The sequence below is a fragment of the Plecotus auritus genome, assembly GCF_963455305.1.
Source record: "Plecotus auritus genome assembly, chromosome: 7".
In the NCBI taxonomy this organism is placed as follows: Eukaryota; Metazoa; Chordata; class Mammalia; order Chiroptera; family Vespertilionidae; genus Plecotus; species Plecotus auritus.
In genome coordinates this window covers 15,311,990-15,339,901 of record NC_137774.1, presented here as the reverse complement: position 1 = coordinate 15,339,901, position 27,912 = coordinate 15,311,990, and the positions used below count along the sequence as shown (strand labels likewise).

The following is a 27,912-nucleotide window of genomic DNA, read 5'->3' as shown; positions in this document are numbered from 1 at the left end:
AAATTTAGTCTAAATGTCCTGCTACTATTAAGTCAGAGTACCCACAGAATTATATTAATCAACCATGTAGAATATGGTACTTGGGCCTGCTTCTGACAGTTCTCTGTTCTTAAACTTTGACCCAAAGAAACATTTAAATTAAAATAGAAAACTGATACAGAACAAGGCAAAAACTTCAGGGATTATTTAAACTGAGCAAAATGGGCTTGGCATTTTATCCTAAGTCAAAACACAAGACTGGGCTTTTAGTACAACATCAGATGTGAATTCTCCCTCTGCAGCATTATCACATGCGTCATCATTTACTGCCATGCCTAAGTCTAGCATCATGCCAGCACGTTAAGACAGAAGGTACTATATGCAGTGTTCACTGGACCAGAAGAACAGAAATAAGGGGAAGTGGGGGAGAAAGAAACCCTAGAGAAGAAATTAAAAAAAGGCAGACCGTGCAATACAAACCAGATCATGGCTGCTTAGCTAATATGGGCCAACTGCTGTGGAAGAAAAATGTCGAACACCCCAAGTTGTGTAAATTTCTGTAAACATCTAAACACACACAAACACACAACACCAACCTAATTTAGGAACATAAATATATGTTGATCCTTTACTATGTTATAGTAGTGAAAATAAAAGCTAAAGTTACAATATCTGCGCTCTCTAAATTGCCTCCTTTTCCTGAAGGAGGTGAAAAAGCTAGTGTTTTTTAAAGGGAGAGAGGGGATGTCTTGACTGTTGTTATTAAGATTCCCTCTTTGATTATTTTTCATTCAAGCTGAACTCACCGAACCCTTATTAAATATGTATACTTAAGCAGAAATATTAAATAATGACAAGTTTAGACATTTTAACAATGGACTGTGTATTTTGAAAATAAAGGGCTTCTCAAAATGGAAATAATGTTCAAAAATCAAGGTTTTAAAAAATTTAAGAGTCAAAAAGAGAAATCTCCTTGTTGTATTGCTTTGTTACCAATCTCCAAAACTAAACTGTGTAAAGAGATAGGAATAATCAACTTTTGACAAAAACCAGACATCTCTTAAGCTACAGAAACCAAATTTACAATGTTTTACAAGAGTCTGTCTGGTAAATAAATGTGTTAAGTCTTTAACTATTCCTAACAGAACATTATATGATTGCGTTGCCCAGGAAAGGTGAAGTTTTTAAAGGATCAAAATACATTTTACTCCTTTATTCAATTTATCAAAACACTAAACTTTTAACTTGCTATCTTTAACAGAATATCAGTATGGGCCAAATGATATTTTTTCATCAAAATTATAAATTACTTATAGATTTCAGACTGATAACCCAACATATTAAATTATATCCCAAATTCTCTTTGATTACTGTCAGACATGCAAGAAAACAACTCTAGACTGTACTATAAATTATTAATAAGTTTAACTTCATTCACATCAAGTGTCACACGAACACTACCTAACTAACTAGCTTTGACCCAAAATTAAGCACTGATCATCTTACCGATTCAATAGGCTTGTCAAGTGATGCTTGTTCAATTTCCAAATGTCCTTCTTCATACTGATCAAAGTGATTACCCTGAAAAGAAAAAAAAAGGACTAGTTATTTTTCCAAAAGCAATCAAATGAGGGGTTATTTTTAACTTTTCATTCTTTTGTAGTAGACAATCAAAACTGTGGCACAAATTCAGACTTTTAAAACATTTAACAATTTATTAGGAGTATAGTAATATGAACTCTTCTTCCAATGGTAAGCATTGAAATTGTTAACTAAAACACTACTAACCAACCCCTGGGATATCGGCTTTCTTAGACTGACCATATTAGGAAGATTACAGAATCTTAAAAACAAAGGGCCATATTATGTTTTACTTTTCATAAACAATCTTGTACTAAAGAAAATATATCATAGTAATAGAATGCAAATAAAACCGATATTATAATACTGCTTAATGTTGATAACATTGCTTTTTACTGAAACTGTTAAAACATTCCATTTTCAACCACCAAACTAAACTCCCAAGATTCAAGGGATTAAAAAACACAATCTCTTGATAAAGTATCTCAAATGCAGCTATTCCTCAAATGATTTGCCAAGAGATAAACAAGCCTGTATAATGCCGTATTTGACCATAATCAGGCAAGTTATCATTGCAACTAGAATAAACCAAAACAGCTGAATTGAAGATGAAGATAGGTTCAGACAGCTTGAGGTTCTCTCTCATCAGAAAGGAAGAACTAGTAATTTGGCTTTAAATCAGAATATCAATTTTCTGGTTCCCTTCTTGTTACAAAGTAAAGGGCATTAGGATCTGTGAGTCCTGAATTGACCAAAGTCAAAAGACTACACTTCAGTCTAGCCTAAATTAATTCAGTGTGGAATGGTATGACAATATGAATATTAACCTAACAAAAAGATACTTTGCTTTTTCAAGGCTAACTTTTAGTTGAATAAATACTTTAACCTGTAAAATAATTTGCCACATTGTATCATAAATATATGCTTACGTATTTCTCTCATCAGACTGTGAAGTCTTTTAGGACAAGAACTGAGTCTTGTTTACCTTTTCCAACCTCCAAAATTCAACATAATGGCTAAACGTTAGAGAATAATTAGGTGCTAAAATGTATGGTAGTGAAGAAAAAGTTCTGGAACTAAAACATTTTTTCAAAATCTTTTTTTTTAAATTTCTTTATTGATTAAGGTGTTCCCCCATTATCTTATATATCAAACATAACAGGCCACAAACTAAGCTCACTTTTTGCCAGTCTTCTCAATAAATGACACTAGAGTCACTCTTTTGGCACTGAAAAGTTAGCTATACATATATATTTAAAAGGCAGCTACCAATCATTCACAATGTAACTTCAACTGTAATAAATTTTAACTTAAAAAAACTGATCAATTCTGATGGGAAAAATAATAAAGACAATGAACCATCTGGATTCAAAAATTTTAATCAAATGATCATTTCAATCAAACCAACACCTTTTACAAATTAAAAAGTAAAAATACCCTCCTGGTATTTTCACTAATTCAGTCTACAACAGAGATTTGTTTAGAAAAGAAGTTAAGAGAGAAACTCAACTTTAACAATTTATTCCTATGATCTTGCTGAACAGTACATTTGTAAAGCTATCTTTTGAGTACCTGTTAATAGGTATCATCAGGCACTGTGTCCTTCACAGGCTTCATCTCAATTAATGCCCACAATGACCAAACAAGGTAGGTAGATCATTCATTATTTCCATTTTCAGATGTAGAATTCAGAGGGTGTAAGAAATTTGCTCAGTTACTTAAATAGTAAATAAAGAAGCCCAAATTCCAAATTCAAATTGCTATAACTTCATACTTCATGCTCTTTCTTTCTCTTATGCTACTTTGTGACTTTTTTTTTCCAGGGGGAAAAATGGCCAGGGGAAGGAACACTGGGAGACAAATGTCACATTTTACACAGCGATTACAAATTTAGAATGCAGACGAGATTCACCACAGCATTTCTCTAACATATAAAAGAAATAGGAACAAATGTCCAATAGGGGGAGAGTTTAATACTATTCTATTTGTGCCACAATTAGGGAGCCATAAAAGTTTTTAAGCTATATAAAAATGTTAATTTTAAGTTAAATACAAAGGGGGGAAAATAAAAAATATAACAAAGTAATCCTGTTATTTGCAGATTTTTAATATTTCCTACAACTTTTGTGATATTATACTATGTTAGTACAGTTTTGGTAATCCTATATAATAAAAGGCTAATATACAAATAGACCGAACGGCAGAACAATCAAACAACTGATCACTATGACGTGTGCTGACCACGAGGGGGTGCGCGCGGAATGTGACAGGTGTCAGCCATGGCGGGATGGTGGAGCAGGTGTGTGGGGCGAGACCAAGGTGGGACGCGGGTCGCTGTCATCGGGGCGAGCCTCTGGTGGTTACTGAAAATTCTTTGCTCCCGCACGTTGCAGTCCCACCCGGTGCTTGCACCTGCTGCCGGTGCCAGCCCCTCACACCCGCTGCCAGCACTGGAGCCGCTGCTCACACCCGCTGCCAGCACCGGAGCCACTGCTTGCACCCGCTGCCGGCGCCATCCCAGCTTGCACCCACAGCCGGCGCCAGAGCTGCCGTTCGTACTCACTGCCAGCACCCGGTGCCAGTCCCAATCGCTCAGTGCTGTCAGTGGGTGCAAGCGGCAGCTGCTGGCCCCGATGGCCCCTGAGGGCTTCTCCACCTCTCCCTGCTTCTGAGGGGTGATCGGGGCAGCAGCCACCACTTGCTCCCACTGGTGGCGCCAGCCCCAATCACTCTGCGCCATCAGCGGGCACAAGTGGGACCGGCGCCGTCAATGCATGGGAGCGGCGTCAACGCATGGGAGCAGCGGCGGCAGGAGCGGGGCTGCTGGCAGACAGGACCAGGGCCATGGTGGGAGGGGCTGGGTGGGGGTGCGGAGGATGGGCCAAGACCTGTCCCTGTGCCCACTGCAGCCACAAGGCCCACAGTTCCTTTTCAAGGTGCACGAATTTGTGCACTGGGCCTCTAGTATTATTATATTTAAAATCTTTTATTGAAATATTAACGTTTACTGCATGTAACATTATATTTAAAATTGTTTTCTTGAAATATTGTTTGTTCCATGTAAAAAAACAAAAAACTTTGCAACACCATTAAAAATAAAATTGGAGAAAAGATCTAAACTGACACCTCACCAAAGAAGATATACAGATGGCAAATCAGTATATGCAAAGATGATCACATCATATATTATTAAGGAATTGCAAATTAAAACGAAATACCACTACATATTAGGATGGCTAAAATCCATAACACTAACAACATCAAATGCTGACAAGGATGTGGGAGCAATATTAATTCTCATTCCTTGCTTGTGAGAAGGCAAAATAGTATAGCGACTTTGGAAGACAGTTTGAGAGTTTCTTACAAAACTAAACATACTCTTACCACATGATCCAGCAACTGCATTTCTTGTATTTACCCAAATAGTTAAAAACTTATGTCTACACAAATGTTCACAGCAGCTTTATTCATAATTGCTAAAATTTGGAAGCAACCAAGATATGTTTCGGGCCCTAACCCGTTTGGCTCAGTGGATAGAGCGTCGGCCTGTGGACTCAAGGGTCCCGGGTTCAATTCCGGTCAAGGGCATGTACCTTGGTTGCGGGCACATCCCCAGTAGGGGGTGTGCAGGAGGCAGCTGGTTGATGTTTCTCTCTCATCAATGTTTCTAACTCTCTCTCCCTCTCCCTTCCTCTCTGTAAAAAATCAATAAAATATATATATATATTTTTTTAAAAAAGATATGTTTCGGTAAAGAGATGAATTAACTGTGGTACATCCAAACAATGGAATATTATTCAGTGCTAAAAAGAAATGAGCTATCAAGCCACAAAAAGACATGGAGGAAACCTGATTACTTACTAAGGTGTAAGAAAGAAACCAATCTGAAATGGTTATATACTGTATGATTCCAAATATAGGGATGGACAAGTAGGTTTACAGTTGCAATACAAATAAATAATGATACAAGAATAACTCTATTTTGAGTACTCACAACTGTAAACCTACTTTGCCCACCCCTGAATATAACATTTGGAAAAATATAAAACTGGAGTGGGGTGGGGGCAGTGAAACTATTCTGTACTAGAGGCCTGATGCACAAAATTTGTGCAAGGGGCTTGGCCCCTGCTGCTGCGGCTTTGTCCGGAAGGTTGTCCAGAAGGACATCCGGTCTAATTAGCACATTATGCTTTTATTATTATAGATGATACTATAATGGTGGATACGTGTAATTATACTGCATTTGTAAAAACTCACAGATCCACAATCAAGAGTGAACCTTAATGTAAACTAGAACCTTGGTTGATAACAAACGCACCCATCTGGTGCAAAAATGTTAATGGTGGGGGGAGGCTATGTATATGAAGAGGAAAATGGATATATGGAAACTATACTTTCAGCTTAACTTTGCTGTGTATCTAAAACTATTTTAAAAAATAAAGTCTATTTTTAAAAAGTAAACAACAAAAAGATAAAGTTAATAATTTGTACAAACCCATAGTCAATATTTCTAAAGTATTTCTTCCAAAGAATATGTCCATTTTAAAACTTTATTACAAAATTGTAAAACTGATAACAGTGATTATCTCTAAGAAATAAAATAGAAAAAATAGGGCTTTAACTTTTGACTTTGTTATGATATCTCCTGAACTTTTAACAATATCCACTTTTATATTTGGTTCTTTGTTTTTATTGATTTTTTTTTTAGAAAGAAGGGGAGAAGGATAGAGATAAAAACATGGATGAGAAACATTATCGAAAGGCTGCCTTCTGCAAGCCCCCTACTGGGGATCGAGCCTGAAACCCTGGCATGTGCCCTGACCAGAATTGAACTATGACCTCTTTCTTGGTGACTGGGTCAACACTCAACCACTGAACCACACTGGCTGGGCTATATTTGTTTTTAATAATACATTTTAATAAAGGAAGGCACAATGTTCTAAAAAATTAAAGACATTGCCAGCACAAAGTTTCCTCTCCTGTAATAACAGGCAATTGAACTAGATAACATATCTAGGTATAAGATTAAAGTTCTACTTACAAGTTCAGTCTAACAAAATATCTGGAGAAAAGTATTTTACAAAAACACCCTTAATGGGCATAATTTATGAACAGTGCAAATAACCTTTAAAAAGAATGAAAAAAAATAAGGGGCAAGAGCAAGGCTGTGGAAGTACTGAGTTTTTACAGTGGTTAACTTAATAAAAAGATCATCTTATATGAACCAGTCTCTTCTTTTTTTATTTATATAAAAGAACATGTTAGTCTAACCTAGTGGTCGGCAAACTCATTAGTCAACAGAGCCAAATATCAACAGTACAACGATTGAAATTTCTTTTGAGAGCCGAAAACCGACTTCTGCGCATGGGCCACGAAGTTTCAATCGCACTGTACGTGCATGCCCGCACGTGGTATTTTGTGGAAGAGCCACACTCAAGGGGCCAAAGAGCCGCATGTGGCTCGCGAGCCGCAGTTTGCCGACCACTGGTCTAACTCAACACATAATATTCACTAATTTTCTGCCATCTACTAGGAACTGTTCTGGCATAGGACATATAGATGAAGAAAGAGTGCTTGTAAGGGACCCTATAAGACTTGCAACCAGGGGAGAAATGGTCCTTTTGTTTCCCTGTCATAAGTATGTTTTTGCTGCAGTCAATAAATTGTTTGCTTTTCTAAAAAAAAAAAAGATTCAAGGAATATGCCTCGTGGAGGAGACACGTTAAACAGTAATCATAACAATAAAAGGCCAAGAGGTGTCACGACAAAAACGACCGGTCACCATGAGGTGCATGGAGCACCTCTCGGGCCCTCCCCTGCAGCCCACAGGCTCCGAGCGCAGCAAGGCTGATGGCCGGCGAGCGAGCAGTTGGGTGCAGTGAGGCTGGCACTGCTGCGAGTGCGGCGGGTGGGTGGACAGGGCACGAGCAAGGCAGGGCGGCAGGTGGGTAGCGCGCCGGGGTGTGTAGGTGGGCAGGGCCACATGATTTCTTGCGCTGGGCCTCTAGTTACAATATAAGAGCCATGACAGAGGTGTAAATAAAAAGCTAGGGGAGCATAGACCAGAAGTGTCAGGCAAGACTTTAAAGTGGACGTGAGCTGGATCTTAGCCAGGGAGGAGTGTGGGTGGAAGGGTACAAGGCTGGTTTTATAAGGCACAGGATTTACTCTCTGATTTATCATATACTCTGCAGCTAGTAGAGTGGTGTTAAGATTTGTTTTAAAAAACTGTTTATTAGGATTTTTGAAAACGTAGGGGTTACTGAATTATACAGAAAACAAAGGGAAAATTCATGGAGAAGATAAAAGATAATGGAAATTCGGAGGGAATTGCCTTAAAGATTAGATAGCTTCTTTCTCAAAGAAAGGTTAAATTAAGAAAGACTATATTTGTTGGCCATTAAGGTGGTCAAAAAAATTCTGTCTCTTTAACCATAAGAATTAAGCATCTTGCCCTAGTTGGTTTGGCTCAGTGGATAGAGTGTCAGCCTGAGGACTGAAGGGTCTAGGGTTCTATTCCAGTCAAGGGCACATGCCTGGGTTGTGGGCTCGATCCCCAGTTGGGGGCGTGCAGGAGGCAGACAATCAATGATTCTCTCTCATCATTGATGTTTCCATCTCTCTCTCTCTCCCTCTACCTTCCTCTTTGAAATAAATAAAAATATATTAAGGAAAATAAAAGAATTAAGAATCTTTGGTTTTCCCTGAACCAGATCATTTAAAGCAAATCTTTTTTTCCTATAGGAACAATGTTAAATTTTAGATCCATGCTCCGAATTAAGGCTTTTATATAAAAAAAAAAATAAGTGTACCTAACAAACACAAAGTGTTTGCTTTAAAAGATTAAATATACAATAAAAACTATAAACAGAGTTCTACTGTGCTATAGAGTATATACAGGCGCTTATGGTAAATAAACTTTAGAAGTTTTAGAAACTGTCAGAGCTAAGAAGAGTCTAAAGAGACCTAACAACTAAATTTAATGTAGTATCCTGTATGAAATCCTGGAATAGAAAAAGAACATTCAGGGAATACTAAGACTATCTGAATAAAGGCATCTATATAATAAAAGCCCAGCAACCATTATGGTGGACCAACCAGAACGACTGGTCACTATGATGCACACTGACCACCAGGGGGCAGACGTTCAACGCAGGAGCTGCCCCTTGGTGGTCAGTGCACTCCCACAACTGGAATGCCGCTCAGCCAGAAGCCGGGCTCACGGCTGGCGAGCGCAGGGTGGTGGCGGGAGCCTCTTCCGCCTCTGCGGCAGCACTAAGAAGCGAGCAGTCCGGATTGTGAGAGGGCACAGGCTGGGCTGAGGGACTCTCTCCCCCCCACCATGAATTTCATGCATTGGGCCTCTAGTGGAAGAATAATAATACTGGTATATTAGTATGGTAACAAATGTGCCATACTAATTCAAGATGTTAGTAACAGGGAAAACTGGATACAGAGTATATGAGGTATATGTATACAGAAACTCTGTACTATTTTAGCAATCTTTCTGTAAATCTAAAACTATCCTAAAATAAAAGGTTTATTAAAAAAATAAAAAGTTTCAGGAAGGGTAAATACCACTCCATATACATGTACAGCTTCGTTTAGCTTTATAAAATACTTTCAGAAACCTTATCCCAACAAGCTTGCGAGATAACTCAATACATCAGGTCCTCAAAAAATATCATTTTGTTCAAAGTCATTTCATTATAACATAGATGAGATGCCATAAGAACTTAACTCTTGTTCATATCAATTAGCCTATGGCAGCGATTTCAACCCTTTTCCTCTCAAGGCACACACAAATTACTAAAATGCCATGGCACACCAAAAAATATACTATTATGTTTTTTTGCTTATCTGACAAAATCTATAATAATGAAAGTGTAATATGCTAATTGGACTCGCCATCCTTCCGGGCAAAGCCAGGGCTGCAAGGGAAGCCCAGGTCCCAGGTGCCTCCCAGCGGCTGGAGGGAAGCCTGGGTCCCGGGTGTCAGAGGGAAGCCGGTGCCGGCAGCTGGGGCAAGGAAGGCCTACTCTTGCATGAATTTCATGCATCGGGCCTCTAGTAAATAAATAAAAAAGTATAATTTTGATTCATTCATACCAGATGGCCACGGTTGTGCTGGCTGTTGTCATTTTTTAATTTGACAATCTAAGGGAAAAGAGATCAGTGCCCCTAACTAAATAGTCAGGTACTGCATGTTTTAAATTTTTTTTGTGGCACATCAATGTGCCTCGTGGCACACCAGCATGCCTCAGCACACTGGTTGAATATCACTGTGGTTTCTTCATAGGTTATTTTGCTTAACATCCCAGAACCTGTAGATGGCGTTCAGCGAGGACTCACTGTACAGAGTTTAGGGACTCTTTTTATCATTGCTATTTTACAAATAAGCAACACAGAGATTGTCACTAATTCACAAAAGCTTTTGATTCTTAGCAAAACCCAAAGATTAAAAAAAAAAAATAGTAACCTTCTATACAAAACCCAAAGATTAAAAAAAAAAAAATAGTAACCTTGCTTCCATGATTCTGAAACAATATTCTCTATAGAAAGCAGAGTTAGTAAAAACCTAGTTATCACAAAAGACTTGGACAGCCTGGCCGGCATGGCTCATTCAGTGTTTGAGGTTGACCTGTGAACATGGAGGTCACCGTTTGATTCCTTGTCATGCTCGGGTAGCGGGCTCTATCCCCAGTGGGGGACGTGCAGGAGGCATAGGATCTTAGAACACAAAAGGGGCATTAGAGGAAAAAGTGGTAAAATTAAAAATAAGATCTATGGTTTAGTTCAGCCGTGGGCAAACTACGGCCCGCGGGCCGGATCCGGCTCGTTCAACTGTTCTATCTGGCCCGCGGAGCCGAAAGAGCGGAGGGTTCTCTTGCTCTCCCCTCCGCTCCTTCACCAGCAGCAGTGTTAACATGGCAACATCGGGAAACACGGCCGTAGCTCCTTCTTCTGAGTGGGCGGATTTATATCCGCCCATTCAGTAGAAGGAACAACCTCTCAATCTTCCAGAGGCTCCTTGTAATGCCCGCGGACGCGTCCCCCGACATCACCCTGGGAATGCGGAGACACGTTATCGTGGTGATGTAGGGAGACACGCCCCTGGAGAGCACAGTATCAGAGCCTTTCTGAGGTAAGATTAAGAGCTCTACTCAGCGGCTGCATTTTTTTGCTGATACGGATGCGGTATCAGTAACGCTACCGTGGCCACTAACCGCATGTGTTAGCGGCAAAACAAATGCATTTTGCGCTGCGTTTGCTTCTCCCCCTTGCGCCTTGTGTTAACATGCACCACTGCACATTAGCATCAACGCTGGTGTTAAAATGTTTGAAATGAATAAAACTATTGAAATAAAAAAAAAAGACCGTACCCTTTTATGTAATGATGTTTACTTTGAATTTATATTAGTTGACACAAACACTCCATCCATGCTTTTGTTCCGGCCCTCTTAAGAACCCATTGTGGCCCTCGAGTCAAAAAGTTTGCCCACCCCTGGTTTAGTTAATATTATTGTACCAAACTCAATTTCTTTGTTTTGATAATTATATTATGATTATTGTATAGATACTGCTGTAGGGGAAGTTGGGTGAGTGGTAAACCAAAACTCTATACTATTTTTGCAACTATGCTATAAATCTACAATGAGTTTAAAATAAAAACAAAAGACTTTTTGTTATGGGATAATCTCCACTCATATTATTCAGAGAAAAATCAAAGTGCTGAAAAAAACGTTTGCATATATCTCTGAAAAAACAAACATGTAATTAGAAACAGTGGTTGTTTTTTAGAAGGTTAAGTAGTTTACTTTTCGCTCTGAATCCTTTTATTCATCTGTCCCTTTTAAATGCTGTACTGGAAAAGCAAAACATAAAATTTGAAAGAGAGGATAAAAAATAAATATAAAATGTGATTTCAATCCCAAGCGCACAAGTATAGAAGTAGTGGTGGTAGTGATAAATACTTCGTTTTTTGCCTTTCTCCTTTCCTCACAAATTTTTTTCAAGTCATTCTAATCAACTAAAGCTTATTAAGATCATTCCTTCCAAAAATAGTCAGTACTGCATCTGATCTAAAGGCCTCAACAGGGATTTGATTTTTTTTTATTTTTATTTTTTGCTTTACCCTGCTTTCAAAACCTCATTTAGATCTCTCAACTTCCATTTAGAGCTAGGATGATCATATAGATAATGTATCGGACAAACCAGGGCACTTTGAGAGTAAAAGGGAGTGTTAGTAGTAATTATACCAGGACAAAAGGCATAAATTGGAACATTCTAGTGAAAATTCACAGATCCTATGTTAGAGCACTCATAAAATTTAGTTTTAATGATGATTCCTTGGAACACTTTTTCCATTTCTAAATGAACTCTTCCTTTCTAAACACTACCTGCTTTCAGAATTGAAATAGCTTTTCATTGCCCTGACCCGTTTGGCTCAGTGGATAGAGCGTCGGCCTGCGGACTGAAGGGTCCCGGGTTCGATTCCGGTCAAGGGCATGTACCTGGGTTGCAGGCACATCCCCAGTGGGAGGTGTGCAGGAGGCAGCTGATCGATATTTCTCTCATCGATGTTTCTAACTATCTATCCTCTCCCTTTCCTCTCTGTAAGAAATCAATAAAATATATTTTTTAAAAAAAGAAATAGCTTTTCATTTATGCTGATCAGAAATTTAAAGGGGTCAAACAAGAAGTAAATTCACTTTTCTAAAAAAAATGCATTAAAGATTTAAAATGCACACACTTATACATACAGCCAGCTGAATTCCCTTCAACTGCCTCGTCTTAAAAAGGAAAAAAAAAAAAAAAAAAAAAAAGCTTCAATTCCTAGCAGGCCAAATTACAAATGAATAGAACCTAGCTGACATGCACATCATTAAAATACACTGTAGCTCTAGTTTCTTACAGGTCAAGGATTCTGCTTCCAAGTACAGGACAAATGTGGAAACTTCTGTACTACAAATTTAGCTTAGTGATGATTTAAATATAGAGACAAAAGAGTCAGAGACTGCCCTAAATTTATCCATGTATGTGCTGATTTGGGAATCCATATAAGCTGGACCTTTTCTATCGATTAACTACATGGTAACTAGCAGGGAAAATTAAAGCTAGAGAAGAGGAAATTATCGGCACAATTCTTTAAAAATCACAATCAACAGCCCACTACCTCAAATAGCAAAACACAATTATTTAAGACCATAAAAGAGGTGATAATCTCTTCCATCTTCCTATGGCCATTAAAATTGAATACAATTTCTTTTAAAATTTTAATGAAAAATATTACTCATAGTCAAAATCAGTGGATCCAAAGTTTCTGATGAATAAATCAATTATTAACACAAGGCTTATACAGACTAAGGTTTTAAATCCTGTCTGATTTTTTCCATTAGACTAGGTATCAGCGATGCTTAAAGTAGTTGTATTTTTGGCAGTACACACACACACACACACACTTTAATTGATTTTAGAAAGAGAGAGAGAAACAATGATTTGTTGTTCCACTTGTTTATGCACTTGTTGCTTCTTGTATGTGCCCTGAACAGGGATCGAACCTGAAACTTTGGTGTATTGGAACAATGCTCTAACCAACTAGGTTCTTTGGCAGTATATTTTACTACTCATTCTAACCCTATTTTTTCGCACCTGGCTCTATTAAACTGCATCTTATAGACGTTCCTGTCTCTCTCTGCTCCAAATCTCTCCACCAACATTTACCAGTTGTACTGTATTTACCATTATTCCTTTAGACACGGTCTAATGTCACTAAGTGGATCTATTTTTTAAAATATGTTTTTACTGCCCTGACCGGTTTGGCTCAGTGGATAGAGCGTCGGCCTGCGGACTGAAGGGTCCCAGGTTCGATTCTGGTCAAGGGCATGTACCTTGGTTGCAGGCACATCCCCAATAGGAGGTGTACAAGAGGCAGCTGATCGATGTTTCTCTCTCATCGATGTTTTTAACTCTCTCTCCCTCTCCCTTCCTCTCTGTAAAAAATCAATAAAATATATGAAAAAAATTTTCTTTAAAATATGTTTTTACTGAATTTAATGAGAGGGAAAAGGAGAGGGATCGAAAGATAGAAACATCGATTGGCTGCCTCCTGCACGCCCCCTACTAGGGATAGAGCACACAACATGGGCATATGTCCTGACCAGGAATTGAACTGGTGACCTCTTGGTTCTTGGGTCGATGCTCAACCACTGAGCCATCCTGGATGGGCACAAGGTGGATCTATTAATCATAGCCCTACCTCACAATTCAAGTAACATACTTGCTTATAATCTGGACTTTCTAAATTCCAAATATATGATGTTGATCTCATCTGGCATGGACACACAAAAAAAGGTGTATTTTGCAGATAGAGCTAAAATGGATAGCTTCCATCTATGAACAAAACCAATCCTCCCCTGACATCAAATAAATGAGAGACTCCATCTCTGTCCCCCTCTCCCTTACTCATTCCAAATAAACTAATTATTCTATTATCCTAAACAATTCAGAAAAATGTCTCTGGAGGAAAAACCTATCCAAAAAGAAATGGTCATTCTAGTGGATTATTGGTATTTTATTTGTATAGTTAAAATTTATTTCAATTTAGAAAGTGGACAGAACACCACTGTGGTCAATTCCTCAAAAACCCCAATTCTTCACTACTGTTTTCATAACCAAATAGTCTGATTTACAACAACTTCCAGTATATTATTATAGAAACTGAAGATCTCTGAAGCTAAAGACACAAGAAATCATAATTACTGTCATCTGTATAACCTTGGGCAAATTACCAAACCTCTCTCTAGGTCTAGGCGGGTCCACAGCCACTCGGCTGACCCGGATGAGCGGTGCTCCCACAGCAGGGCCAATCCCCACTGGCCATGCCCCCCACCAGTGCACAAATCCCATGCACCAGGCCTCTAGTTATATATAAAACATAATACAGTGAGATTGTAACTACTGATAACACAACCTCCATACCTGAAATATCCCTCAATTGGTTTTATAGGATATCACAGAAATAATCCGCAGCACAGCAGGAAGCTGCTTCCCCTGCTGTAAAATCCAGATAATTACACTACAGTTTTACTGCATAGGCCGTGAGGTTTAAAGGGGTACAAAGTAATGAATTATTATTTCATCTTACTTTTGAATTATTTATTTTAAAACACTATTGAGACCAGTCAATAACCCGGAATAAATTCAGTCATGAAATTTAATTATAATTGGTAGGAAAAATAATTGGCTAGCAATCTCAGCAAATAACTTTAGAACTTGAAAACATATTACATTGGAACCCTGGCCTGGTAGCTCAGTTGGTTAGAGCAGTGGTCGGCAAACTGCGGCTCACGAGCCACATGCGGCTCTTTGGCCCCTTGAGTGTGGCTCTTCCACAAAATACCACGTGCGGGCGCGCACGTACAGTGCGATTGAAACTTTGTGGCCCATGCGCAAAAGTCGGTTTTCGGCTCTCAAAAGAAATTTCAATCGTTGTACTGTTGATATTTGGCTCTGTTGACTAATGAGTTTGCTGACCACTGGGTTAGAGCATTGTCCTGTTAAGCCAAGGTTGCGGGTCTAATGCCCCACCAGGGTATATACAAGAAGCAACCAATGAATGCATAAATAAGTGGAATAACAAATTGATGTTTCTCTCCTCCCCCCCCATCCTCTCTAAAACAAACAAACAAACAAGCCAGCCAGCCAGCCCTGGCCAATGTGGCTCAGTTGGTTGGGCATCACCCCATATATCGAAAAGTTGCGCCCTGACTGGTTTGGCTCAGTGGATAGAGAGTCGGCCTGCGGACTCAAGGGTCCCAGGTTCGATTCTGGTCAAGGGCATATACCTTGGTTGCAGGCACATACCCAGTGGGGAGTGTGCAGGAGGCAGCTGATTGGTGTTTCTCTCTCATCAATGTTTCTGAGTCTCTATCCCTCTCCCTTCCTCTCTGTAAAACATCAATAAAATATATTTAAAAAAAGAAAAAAGAAAAAAAAAGAAAAGTTGCTGATTCATCAGGGCACATGCCCAGGTTGCAGACTCCATCCCTGGTAGAGGGCGTGCAGGAGGTTTCATCAATGTATCTCTCTCTCTCTAAAAATCAATAAACTAGTCTTTAAAAAAAGAAAAAGAAAACATATTACATTGGATCATGGGTATGAGCATATCACACATTTCTATTAAAATATATATACATCTATTTGACATGGATAATTTGACTAGAAGAAAGAACTGGTTTCCAAAAGAGCACTAGATTTCTTTTAAAAAAATATATTTTATTGATTTTTGCAGAGAGGAAGGGTGAGGGATAGAGAGTTAGAAACATCGATGAGAGAGAGACATTGATCAGCTGCCTCCTGCACGCCCCCTACTGGGGATGTGCCCGCAACCAAGTTACATGCCCTTGACCGGGATCGAACCCGGGACCCTTCAGTCCACAGGCCAATGCTCTATCCACTGAGCCACACCAGTTAGGGCACTAGATTTAAAAATTAGTAATTTTTAAAAACACCAAAGGAGAAATCAACCTTTTTCAGAAATGCATGCAAGATAGAGCAAACAATTCCTGAGGCATTAAAAAAGGTAGGGAGACAACAGTCAGGAATTCCTCTGGGACCCATAGTAATGCATATTATTTCTTTTACCACTGGCTGAGATGATAGATCTCTATGCAGAGGTTTAACAAACTTTTCACAGAAAAGCAAATGTATATACAATGTAACACACAGAAATAATATCACAGAAATAATCCACAACACAGCAGGAAGCTGAGTCTCCAATCTGGACATTGTTCTCAGCCTCTACTAAGCCTACATATATACTTGCCTTTACTTAACCATTAATATTCAAATGTCCGAGCAACTTCTAGGCGCCAGACCCCAACCCAATGCTGGAAAAAATGAAACAAACAAACAAAAAAACAAAAAAACAAGAAAGCTTCTCATTCGAGAAGTTTTAAGTTCAGTGAGATGAGATAAATTATAAGAAAGTATATAGTAGAAAAGTTAAAACATCACAGTGGTTAAAGGCTGAGACCAGTCCAAACTACCTGAAAGCTATCTCTTCAACTAACTATGGGGATATGTTTTTTATTTGTAAAACGGGAACAATAGAAGTTAACTTACTGGGGGATTATATGAGAAAATGGTACATAACATAGTTCCTAATAGAGTAAGCACTCTCTGTATTGTTTACTAATAAAAGTGTTGTTACTGAAATATGGCCAAAGTGCTGTGCAAGCACAGAAAATGAAACAACTAACTCTGCCTAGGAAAGATGTCAGCGATAACATCAAATTGAGTCTTGAAGAATGAATAGTAGGAATTCCAGACAGGTAAGAACATACGCAAAAACAAGAATAATGAAAGAGCCTAGCTGATCCAGATAATAGAAACTGTTGGATGGCAGGATGAGGGGAAAAGAGATATACCTATTACAAGGGATTCAGGATGCTTAAAAGTCTTAGAAACCAAGTTAGTGAGTTTGGATCTTATTCTTTTTTTTTTTTTTTAATATATTTTTATTGATTTTTTTACAGAGAGGAAGGGAGAGGGATAGAGAGTTAGAAACATCGGATGAAAGGATGAGAGAGAAACTGATCAGCTTGCCTCCTGCACACCCCCTACTGGGGATGTGCCTGCCAACCAAGGTACATGCCCTTGACCGGAATCGAACCTGGGACCCTTCAGTCCTCAGGCCGACGTTCTATCCACTGAGCCAAACTGGTTAGGGCTGGATCTTATTCTTGAAACAATCAGGAACCACAGGAAAAGTCACAGCTTATGAGAGATCAAAGTTCAAATCTGAGTTTACTAACTGTGTGGCCTCAATTTTTCTAAGCCTATTTTCTCATCTCTAAAATGACACCACCTGGTTTGGATGGTTACTTGGGTTAAATATATCCAAAATGCCATGGCACAGAGCCTAGCATGTAATATATACTCAACAAATAGTAGCTGATGTTATCATCACTAGATATCACAGCAGTTAACTTTTGATTCTGATATTGGTCAAGGATAAATTTATAGTACCCTAATTTGACAGTCTCCAGGAAGTACCATTCTCCTCTCCTGACTACTTTGTACTGGAACAAATGAACAAAATTGACTGATTTCAACAATCAATTAAACTTATAACACTGAGATGTTTCTGGAAAAACTATGTAATATTTAATGATAAGCATACCAACTATGTCCTACCAGTTAGTTAACTGGTAGAAAATACTGCTATGTATTAAAGAGAAACAATGCTTTATATTCTGTAGACAATACCAGCACTCACCTCCTTGAAAAGAGGCCAATGTATATATCAAATCAGAAAGAACACTACAAAAGAAATCAGAAAATTAAAGTACAAAACCCAGCTCTATAGTAGGCAAAATAACTTATCTGAACCTCAACTTCATCTATAAAATAAGAGTTACTTCTATTCCATTTACCTCACTGAGTTACTGGAAGAATTAGATAAGAATGTATATAAGGGCACTTAGTAAACCATAACAGTAAACTATACAATACAGTGGAACCTCGTTTCTCGAACATCTTCCATCTCGAACAATTTACTTCTCAACCTGTCAACTCTTCATGCTATTACCTGTATGATGAGCCATGCATCTCTCAGGTGACAAAAGAGAGAATGCGCAAATATGAGTCAGTTTACCACTGTTAAAATATCAGGATATTGTGCTGTGAATACTTTCATGTTTTGTTTTGCTTTTGTTGCTGTTTGTAATTATTGTAACATTTTCATTTTTGTTAAATTTTCATTTATATTTGTCCTTTTTGTTTTTAAAGTGTCCGTTTATAGATTAAACAGTACAACAGACGTGTATATAAGAAAAGTTAAAATAGGGAATCATTTGGGGGTCTGGAATAATTTAATTTACATGATTTCTAATAAGAAAAAATGATTCGGTTTTTGAACAGCCTTCCAGAACGAATTAGGTTTGAGAAACGAGGTTCTACTGCATTACCATTCTAATATCCAGGTTACATGATTTTACAATATCCTGGTGCTTCAGTTCCTTAATTTCCTTTCCTATAATGAAAAATCCTGTTGTCCATTCTAATGTAGCCTTTCACTCTCATTGTCATTACCAATATTCTCAACCTTTCCATAACCTCCATTTCAAACATTGTGCTCTCCAACCACAACCTTCCACCTTTCCAGATCGTTTCCTCTAATACCTCCACTCCAGTTCTTAAACCCCATCAGAACCTACAATCCTTTCATCCAACTTTTCACTCTGCCCCTACCCCTCAACACTAAAGTCCTCACCTATCTCCCTGCCAAGCTTAAAATCAGAGAGTTCATTATTATAATCACTAACTTGTATACACCCTCTCTTCCCTTGCCCTTACTCTAATGGAAACTGGTTATCACAGCTATAACTGTATGTATAGCACATCTAACACAATTATACCTGAATTAATATTCCTAAAGAAAAATTGCTTTGAAGTCTATGCCCGTTTAAATACCTTAATAGCTAGTACATTCCTGCTTAAAGCATTAAAATAAAACTTACTTTTGTAGCCCTAACTTTCACTTTCCCCTATGTCCAATGGGAAAAAAAACCCAATTCTGCTTGTTCCACTTCTGTACTTTTGCCCTGGCTATTTTCTCCAACTGAATGCCTCCCATTCTTTTCCTTTGCAAGGATACACTCCCATCACATTTCAAACCAGCTTAAATGTTAATTTCTTCATAAAGGCATGCCCAATCATCTGACTTTAAGGGTTCTCTCCATTCCTTGGAGTTTTGCATTACACTATTCATCTGATAATCATGTTGGTCTTACTAAACTAAATATTGTTATTTTTGTTCTCTCTCCATTTATAACAAAAGCTCCTTGAAAAATACCATTTAATGAACTTCCCCCAGACATATTCACACATATTCTCTGTACAACTACTATTAAAATAGTTTTAACAATCTTTTCAAAAATTATTTTATATTCTAGAAAATAATCTCGAGGTAAATATATCCCTTGGTATTTCTTGTGCAGATGATACCCTAAAGTAGTATTAAACCAACTAAATTTTCGACCACTTTCATTCTTTCTGTCAAGATATCTCATATTACTCATAGCAACAAGGGAAATTACTGATAGTACAGGATATAATCCATAAGCATCAGCCTCAATTTCATCTCTAGTCAAGACCTAGAGTATGAAATTCATTTCTTGGTTTTTGATCAGTACTGCCTACAAAAAAAGGTGAAAAATGAGGCTTCTGTTCCCTCATCAACTCTGGAAAAATAATGTTACATGAGATATGAGTACTGGCTTTTCTAACAATCATTATTTAAAATGTCAGCCACAAAACATGATCAATGACTTTTTTCCTTTTCAACTTTAAAAACTGTTTTGGCCGAAACCGGTTTGGCTCAGTGGATAGAGCGTCGGCCTGCAGACTGAAAGGTCCCGGGTTCGATTCCGGTCAAGGGCATGTATCTTGGTTGCGGGCACATCCTCAGTGGGAGGTGTGCAGGAGGCAGCTGATCGATGTTTCTCTCTCATCGATGTTTCTGGCTCTCTATCCCTCTCCCTTCCTCTCTGTGAAATATCAATAAAATATATTTAAAAAAAAAAAAAAACTGTTTTGTATTTCACTTCTCTAAAGCACAGAGATAAATTGAAATCCTTCTTTGAAATCAATGCAATTGCCAAAAGCAAGGATGACAATAAATAATTGATACCTTGTGAGATGAGACCAAATGTACTATTACAACGATAGTTTCTGGTTGCTTGAGTGACACACAGTGCAAGATTTATTTGACCTCAACATTGTCAGTTAAAAAAAAAAAGAAAGAAAGAATTAAAGCAAATTAACAGGAAACTCGTGTTTTGGCCCTAACTATAATTTCTTCCTATCTATAGCACTTACTAAAACATTATGTGCTATTAACCTATGTACAATGCCAAAGAAATTTTATCTACCTTTTCTTCAATACATTCCTAAATTAGGTATAAAATACTAAATGTATTTGTTAAATCCCAAGGGAATTATTTTATATAAGCAAGATAATACAGTATTTTGTCTTTCAGCCTGAGCATATTTAAATTTTTGCAATGACTAATATAATATGCATTAAGCACATCTGATTAGGCTTCCTTAGTTAAATAGACAATTCACTTTTTATAACTGGGAAATCATTACAACATCTTCTGGTATTCACTGCAATAGCAAATCAATGACTTCTTTCAGTATTTGTGGTGGTCATTTGTAATTCCTTTGGTAATTACCATGAGTCAGCTTTCACTTAATACTAAATGGCAATGTTAATATGAAAAGAGAATTAATGCCAGACATACAAACAATCAAAAGTACCAAGTTGTTTCAGGGAAGGAATTTTAATAGAATTCAAGAACTGGATGTCTACCTCAAGCTGGAATCAATTTTCATTAATAAAATATTAGAAACTTATTAAATCACAAGAACAAAGATGAAACCTCTACATGGATTTCAAATCCATAATCAAAATCTCATGAACTTCTGCTATTCCTTTTCAGAAAATTGTAATTTTGACCACCTCCAGAAAACTCTTTTTATTTCATTTTATAATGTACCCAAATGGAGAGAAATTATATGGAAATGTATCTCAGCCATGAAGCAGCAAAATCAGGATAATTATATATGTGTTGTTTTTATAAATGTAAGTCACAAATTTTAGTTCTGGTTATGTAACTTCTAAAGACATAAGAAAATGTGATTTTAAAAAAGTATCTCTGCAGTACTCTAATGAGAATTGTGTGACAAATAGAGAATGCAAGTAAAGAATACAACATGACAGCTCTTTTTTCTATAATGTTGAGGCATTAGGACAGCCCCTGTAATAATCAGCCTAATAATAGTAAGTATATCTGTCTAGATCTGTTACTTCCTGGTCTCTCATGCCTACCTTGAAAACAAGCAAGCATACCATCACATGAAGCCCTATAAGCACAGTTCTTGTCAACCCCATTCTCCCAACAGCGCAACTTATATCTTTCTCTCTGATGTTATTCCTTGATATGTCCCATGTTTTTAAGTGCCTTCTATCTTAAACGTATGTATCCTTTACCCTTCAAATCACCACCAGGGAGCCTTTCCTTATGCCGAACTTATTTGGTCACTATTGATCCCCTGAGAATATAGTAACCAATAATTCTGAATTTGTTTATAATCATGCTGATTCATCATCATGAATCAAGGCCATACAGATTTGAAATCTGTATGGCCTTTGTTCCAATTCTTTCCACCTACCATGCATGATAAAGAGAATAGTAATGATTTTGCATCAGTTGTAGTACCTCAAGCAAAGCTAACATTGATTTTCATTGCTAGTGGTATCTCTTTCAGATGATGGGAGACCCAGAAAACAGAGATTAGAGCATTTGCCCATGTGTCATCTCTAGGATGCCTACATTAATCAGAGTGCCAACTCTATAGTACCACAAAGAAAATATTCTGATACACTTTTGTGGCGTTAAGTATTGTTAAACTGTAAACACCCTCATTTAATGGTCTCAAATAAGAATTATCTGAAGGTCACATCCTGGTATCATATATGAAACACAAGGAGGAATCCTACAAACTTTTACATAAAATACATGACTTACTTATTGCTATTTATCACCATGATTACTTACACAGATTATATAAAGTTCTTGGGTAATTTTTATAGTTTTATTATGACCTTTAAGATAATATGTATTTCTCTCATTACTTTACCATTCACTATTATCATAGCTCCTTTTCAGTAAAAATCTAGTGCAGCCTGGCCCGTGTTGTGCAGTGGTTGAGCATCGACCCATGAACCAGGAGGTCACAGTTGGATTCCTGGTCAGGGCACATGCCCCAGTTATGGGCTGAATCCCCAGTAGAGGGTGGGCAGGAGGCAGCAGATCAATGATTCTCTCATCACTGAAGTTTCTATCTCTTTCTCCCTCTCCAGGAAGGAAGGAAGAAAGGAAGAAAGGGAGAGAGGGAGAGAGGGAAAGAGGGAGGGAGAGAGGGAAAGAGGGAGGGAGAGAGGGAGGGAGGGAGGGAGGGACCTAATGCAGAATACAGTCAGAACACGATGGAGCCCTAACTGGTTTGGCTCAGTGGATAGAGTGTTGGCCTGTAGACTGAAGGGCCCCAGGTTCGATTCCAGTCAAGGGCATGTACCTTGGTTGCGGGCACATCCCCAGTAGGGGGTGTGCAGGAGGCAGCTGATTGATGTTTCTAACTCTCTATCCCTCTCCCTTCCTCTCTGTAAAAAAATCAATAAATTAAAAAAAAAAAAAAAAAACACGATGGAATGAGAAGCTCCTTTAAATCATCAGTCTGCTGAAGGTATACAAACTGAAGAACATTTCCTCACTAGTACTGAGCTGCATTACCATTAATAACTGTGCAACCACTAAATGCTAAGCTGTGTATTTAACATGTTACTGTTGTAAGCCACTGTACAAATAAAACTTTCTTTAGTGAACCTATTAGTCAAAGTGTTGAATACATCTATATCCTAAATTTTAGTATTTATTTTCCACTAGTTTGCATAACATTTCAATCTGTAAATAAACATGCCTTAATCTGATAAATGTAGGCAGAAGTCATGTCTCATTCAGAAACAGGACAGATTCTTAAAGTAGATAAAACTCTTAAAGCATTAAAAAAATAACAAAAAAACAACAACATCAGCATAGATCATAAAAACTTCCAAAGATAAAATACCACTCAAAAAGGCTACACAGCCGAAACCGGTTTGGCTCAGTGGATAGAGCGTCGGCCTGCGGACTGAAGGGTCCCGGATTCGATTCCGGTCAAGGGCATGTACCTTGGTTGCGGGCACATCCCCAGTAGGAGTGTGCAGGAGGCAGCTGATCGATGTTTCTCTCTCATCGATGTTTCTAGCTCTCTATCCCTCTCCCTTCCTCTCTGTAAAATATCAATAAAATATATTTAAAAAAAAAAAAAGGCTACACAGAAGAATGACTAAACTAAAACAGTTAATATATCCTCTATAACAGAGTAACAGAAGTCTCCCTAGAAGTCCTTGGGAGATCAACAACAGATCTGAACAAACTAGAACAGAGTAAAAACTAATTGAATCACCTCTAAAAGCTCATTTATTCTTTGTGACCTAAAAATTTATCCTCCACAATTGATGACTCAATTAAGTTATATAAAACATACTAGAGGCCCAGTGCACGGATTCACGCACTGGTGGGTTCCCTTGGCATGGCCTGCGGGGATCGGGCCAAAACTGGCTCTCTGATATCCCCTGTGGGGTCCCAGATTGCAAGAGGGTGGTTCTCAGGTGATGCATCCCAGAATCAGGCTCCCTACTCTCTGGTTCCGGGGTGCGTCACCTGAGAATCACAGCTGCCAAGTCACTGCAGCTCGGCAGCTCCTGTGTTGAGCGTCTGCCCTCTGGTGGTCAGTGCACGTCATACCTACTGCTCGGACGGTCAAACAGTCGCCTAGGCTTTTATACATACATATATATAGACATAGATATTGATATAGATATATAGATATAGATAGGTAATTAGCAGTAGAGATAATGGTCCTGAGTACAGGTTCAAGAGTTAAAAAGCCAGAGTCTGAATCCAGAGTCTGCCAAACCAGCTGTGTACTTGGCCAAAGTATTTAAAACTCTGTGCCTCACCTGCCTCATTTGAAAATGTAATAGTAGCTATCTCATAGGGTTATTGTGGAGATTGAGGTAATACACGCAGTCTGTAGAGTAGTACCTGTTTATTATTATAAAGTTATTAAAGCCTTTTAAAATCACTATAATCTTATGTCACCCCAATAAATTTAATTTTAAAAACCTTTAAATGTAGATCCCTAATAATAATTACTCTTTATATTCATAAGTACTTCAAGTGGCATATCACAGTTATGCTCCTCACTATACTTTACACACCTTTGAAACTTTACATGTTCACAAAATCTAATGGTGAACCCACCTCGGACTCCATACTACTAGTAAGTTCAAAAGACAACTTGATGTTGTCTTCAAAGTTTGCACTTGATGGTAAATTGGCAAAGAAAATGATAGCCATCTAGAACTTACCAGAGAAGATGCACGGAAAAATTTCCAGTACTATAAGATCTGTTTAAAGCAACAGGATCTGTGTACTGTGTTTGGAAACCTACTTTGGATTTGTTTTCAAGTGTATTCAGTGGCTTCACCTTGTTTATCACTTAAAATCTTAAAAGGAGGCCACATTTAATTTTGAATAACCTGACCTTGAAAAATGTTTGGTATACTATATTATATGCAGGAGTGTCCTATTACATTTTCTCTCCAATAACTTAAATCAAAGGACATCATTAATGAAAATCAATCTATACTTTTCCTTTTAGTAAAAAATACTACTTTATTTTTAAATGAATGTTTTGGAATGTTAGCACAATAACTTACAAAATTTTTAACATCTTGCAATTGTCTAAAAGATTTCATTCCCAATGCCCTACTTACCCATCCATAATACTAGGATATCTGACTTTTAAAAAAACCCAACCCCTGCCCAGTGTTACTCAGTGGTTAGAGAGTCGGCCCCTACAGGAAGAGTCCCATGTTTGATTCCCAGTCAAGGGCACATACCTCAGTTAGATACCTGCCCGGGTCAGGGGACACGCAGGTAGGGGTGGGGGGTGCCATTCTATGTGTCTCTCTCACATCGATGTTTCTCTCACTCCTTCCCCCTTCATCCCTCCTTTCCCCTCTCTAAAAAGCAATGGAACAACTATCCTTGGGCGAGGATTAAAAAAACACACCAACATTTCCCTGGCTGACTCAATACAGCAGGAATTGGTTATTCCGACATAAGAGGAAATATACTTAAAAAGAAAGTCATCTTGCCAAAACCGGTTTGGCTCAATGGATAGAGCGTCGGCCTGCGGACTGAAGGGTCCCAGGTTCGATTCCGGTCAAGGGCATGTAACTTGGTTGCCGGCACATCCCCAGTGGGAGGTGTGCAGGAGGCAGCTGATCGATGTTTCTCTCTCATCGATGTTTCTAACTCTCTGTCCCTCTTCCTTCCTCTCTGTAAAAAATCAATAAAATATATATATATATATATAAAAATACGTTTAAAAAAAAAGAAAGTCATCTCACTTGAAAAGGTATTTTTTTCAGGTGACAGCATTCATACTCTATCCAGTTTCCAAAATCTTTCAAGGCCCTGGAAATCCTGTTTTGGTTTAAGTCTGCTGAAATTATGTGGTTGACAGACATTTTCCCTCAAAACTTAATTGTTCATGTTATCTATTTAAAATTTTATTAGGTCACCTTGAAATTCTCTCCTCTGAAAAGCACTTGAGAGTTTTCGTTATCAACATGTCCCTTGAAAAATTACTAATAAAGCCCACACATCTTGCAGCCCACTCATGTTTCATGGTGCTTGCTAAAGAACAATCTTTCTCAGGGATCACACGGCTAATATGAACTGCTTCAAACTTCCCTGGACCAGCACAATACAGGATCTCAGGGTGTAAGGATACATATATGTCCTTAAACACCCTGAGATCCTGTATTGTGCTGCAGCTGGCTGTACAGCAGGCGCATGATCACAAGGCTTTTCAACTGCCCCCAGATCCCTTACTGCTGCAAAACTTAAGCGTTCTATGCACTAAACTGTCCAGTGTTGGTTTAACCTGTTTATTTACCAACCCAATCACCTCAGGGAATCTAAACCCTTCAAACTGCCTTCTGAAACATATCTGGAATATTCCCTTATTACTGAGGAAGATTTGCAGCAGGAAAAAAACTTGAATTCAGAGGTTCATCCCCTGACTCAAATTGCTGTTGCCAGGATATGCGGTAGTAATGCAGTGGTTTCTTTGAGACTCTGAGGATGTATTTTATCCTAGAAATAGCCAATCTCTACTAAATCCTTTTTAACTGCCGAGATTTCTGTGGTAACAATTCTCACCAGGAAGGTATTTTAAACAGCCGAAAGATGAGTTATTCTAATTTGCCTTTATTTTTTCCTCAATAATGCTTGCCAACACAAGGGCATTTTTCTATACGGTATTTCCAACTGAAAAAAAAATCAAGCTTTTGGCACTAGTTATCACACGTTTCGACGGTCCATTATCATTTTGCTTCTTATGAATCTTCTTTCGAGGTAAAATTTGGGGCGAAACTCACGTCCTATAACTTACTGTTTTTCAGGCCCAATTAACGGCCTAATAATAACAACAAAACATTTAGGCCCGGGAAATCTCAATTTTTTACTAAGAAAGCGTCTAATAACTAAAGCACCCTTTTGCAGGTGAGGGGTGAGGAATTGGAAAGACAATGAAAGTAATTTATTTATTAAAGAGAGGAAGTAATTTATTAAAAAAAAAAAAAAAAAAAAAAAGCCGTGCAAGCAAAACCCAGGGGTTCCGAAGCTCTGGTCTAGTAATATTCTCCCAAACCCTCCCGACCCAACCCTCTTTTCCCCGGGGAGCCAGCCCAGTGCCTGCACAGGCAGGGGAGACGCAGAGAAGCACAGACCCCCAGCGGTCAGGCCGGGGTTTCGAAGCCCAAATAGGCCAAAGCCGCAAACACGGCGACCTGAGTTTAAGAGGCGACAGAATACGGAGTTAGATGCGGCCTCGACTCAAGCTGGGAGGCCCCCCCCGGAGGAATCAGAGGCGGAGAAGAGCGAGCCGGTTGGCAAGCCGGAGCAGAACCTGGACGGAAAGAGAGCCAGGAGCAGAGGAGAAGGTTTCAGCTGAGCCAGCACCTTCCCCGGATCTTCGGTGACACCCGTGTTTACCTGAAAGTCTCGGTCCTCGTTGAAGCGGGAGAAGCGGTCCGCCATTTTGCCGCCTTCACTGCTCTCAGAACGACGCTCTCCGGTTCGCTCCTTCTCTCCCGCGACACCCGCCCCCTCGCTCCCCTCCCCAGTTCCCCGCCTCCTCCCACGCCCACCCAGCGCGCGCCGGCTAGGGAGGGAGGAAGCGAGAAGGTGGGTCCTAATCGGAGCCCCCGAGACGCATGCGCCCTTCAGCCCGAGAGGCGGAACCTTCCCCTTTCGTGGCTCGCTCGGCGCACCTCCCAGGGCGACCCGGGTACAACGCGTGCGCACTCGCGGCGGGGAGGGCAAGTGCTTCCGGAGAGAAAGGTCACAGGGGGCGCGGTACGCACGCCTCCGGATGTTTTCCACCTGCTGATTTTCTTGTGTGTATCTTTCATTAACCTCCTGCTTCCCTGTGTTTGCAGAAGCTCCGCCTCTGCTTTCTTCATCAAATAGTAGCATAATATAGTGGCTGAAAGCGCGGATTTTGGAGCCAGACTTCTTAGTTTCAAATCCCAGTTCTCCCTGAGGATTAAACTGTGAACGAAACAGGAACGATAACTTCTTTCATAGGGCTTACATTCCA

The 27,912-nt window shown here is 38.9% G+C and overlaps 1 protein-coding gene across 13 annotated transcripts in view; it reads right to left on the bottom strand.

Annotated features, from left to right (window-relative positions):
* GPATCH8 (G-patch domain containing 8) overlaps nt 1-27,593 on the bottom strand; it is a 76,976-nt gene extending 49,383 nt beyond the window's left edge. For 2 of the 13 annotated variants that reach the window (XM_080682067.1, XM_080682075.1), the window contains exons 1-2: nt 27,306-27,323; nt 1,486-1,560 (exon numbers count right to left, since the gene is read on the bottom strand). Coding sequence is in view for 1 of the 13 variants with exons in the window: in XM_080682064.1 (XP_080538190.1) it covers nt 1,486-1,560; nt 27,306-27,350 (120 nt within the window). In the remaining 12 variants the exon portion in view is untranslated. Of the gene's footprint in view, nt 1-445; nt 495-1,473; nt 1,561-27,305 lie in introns of all 13 variants that reach the window. The other 11 variants (XM_080682069.1, XM_080682074.1, XM_080682072.1 and 8 more) reach the window with 11 other exon arrangements.
* Nucleotides 27,594-27,912: the final 319 nt, after the last annotated feature.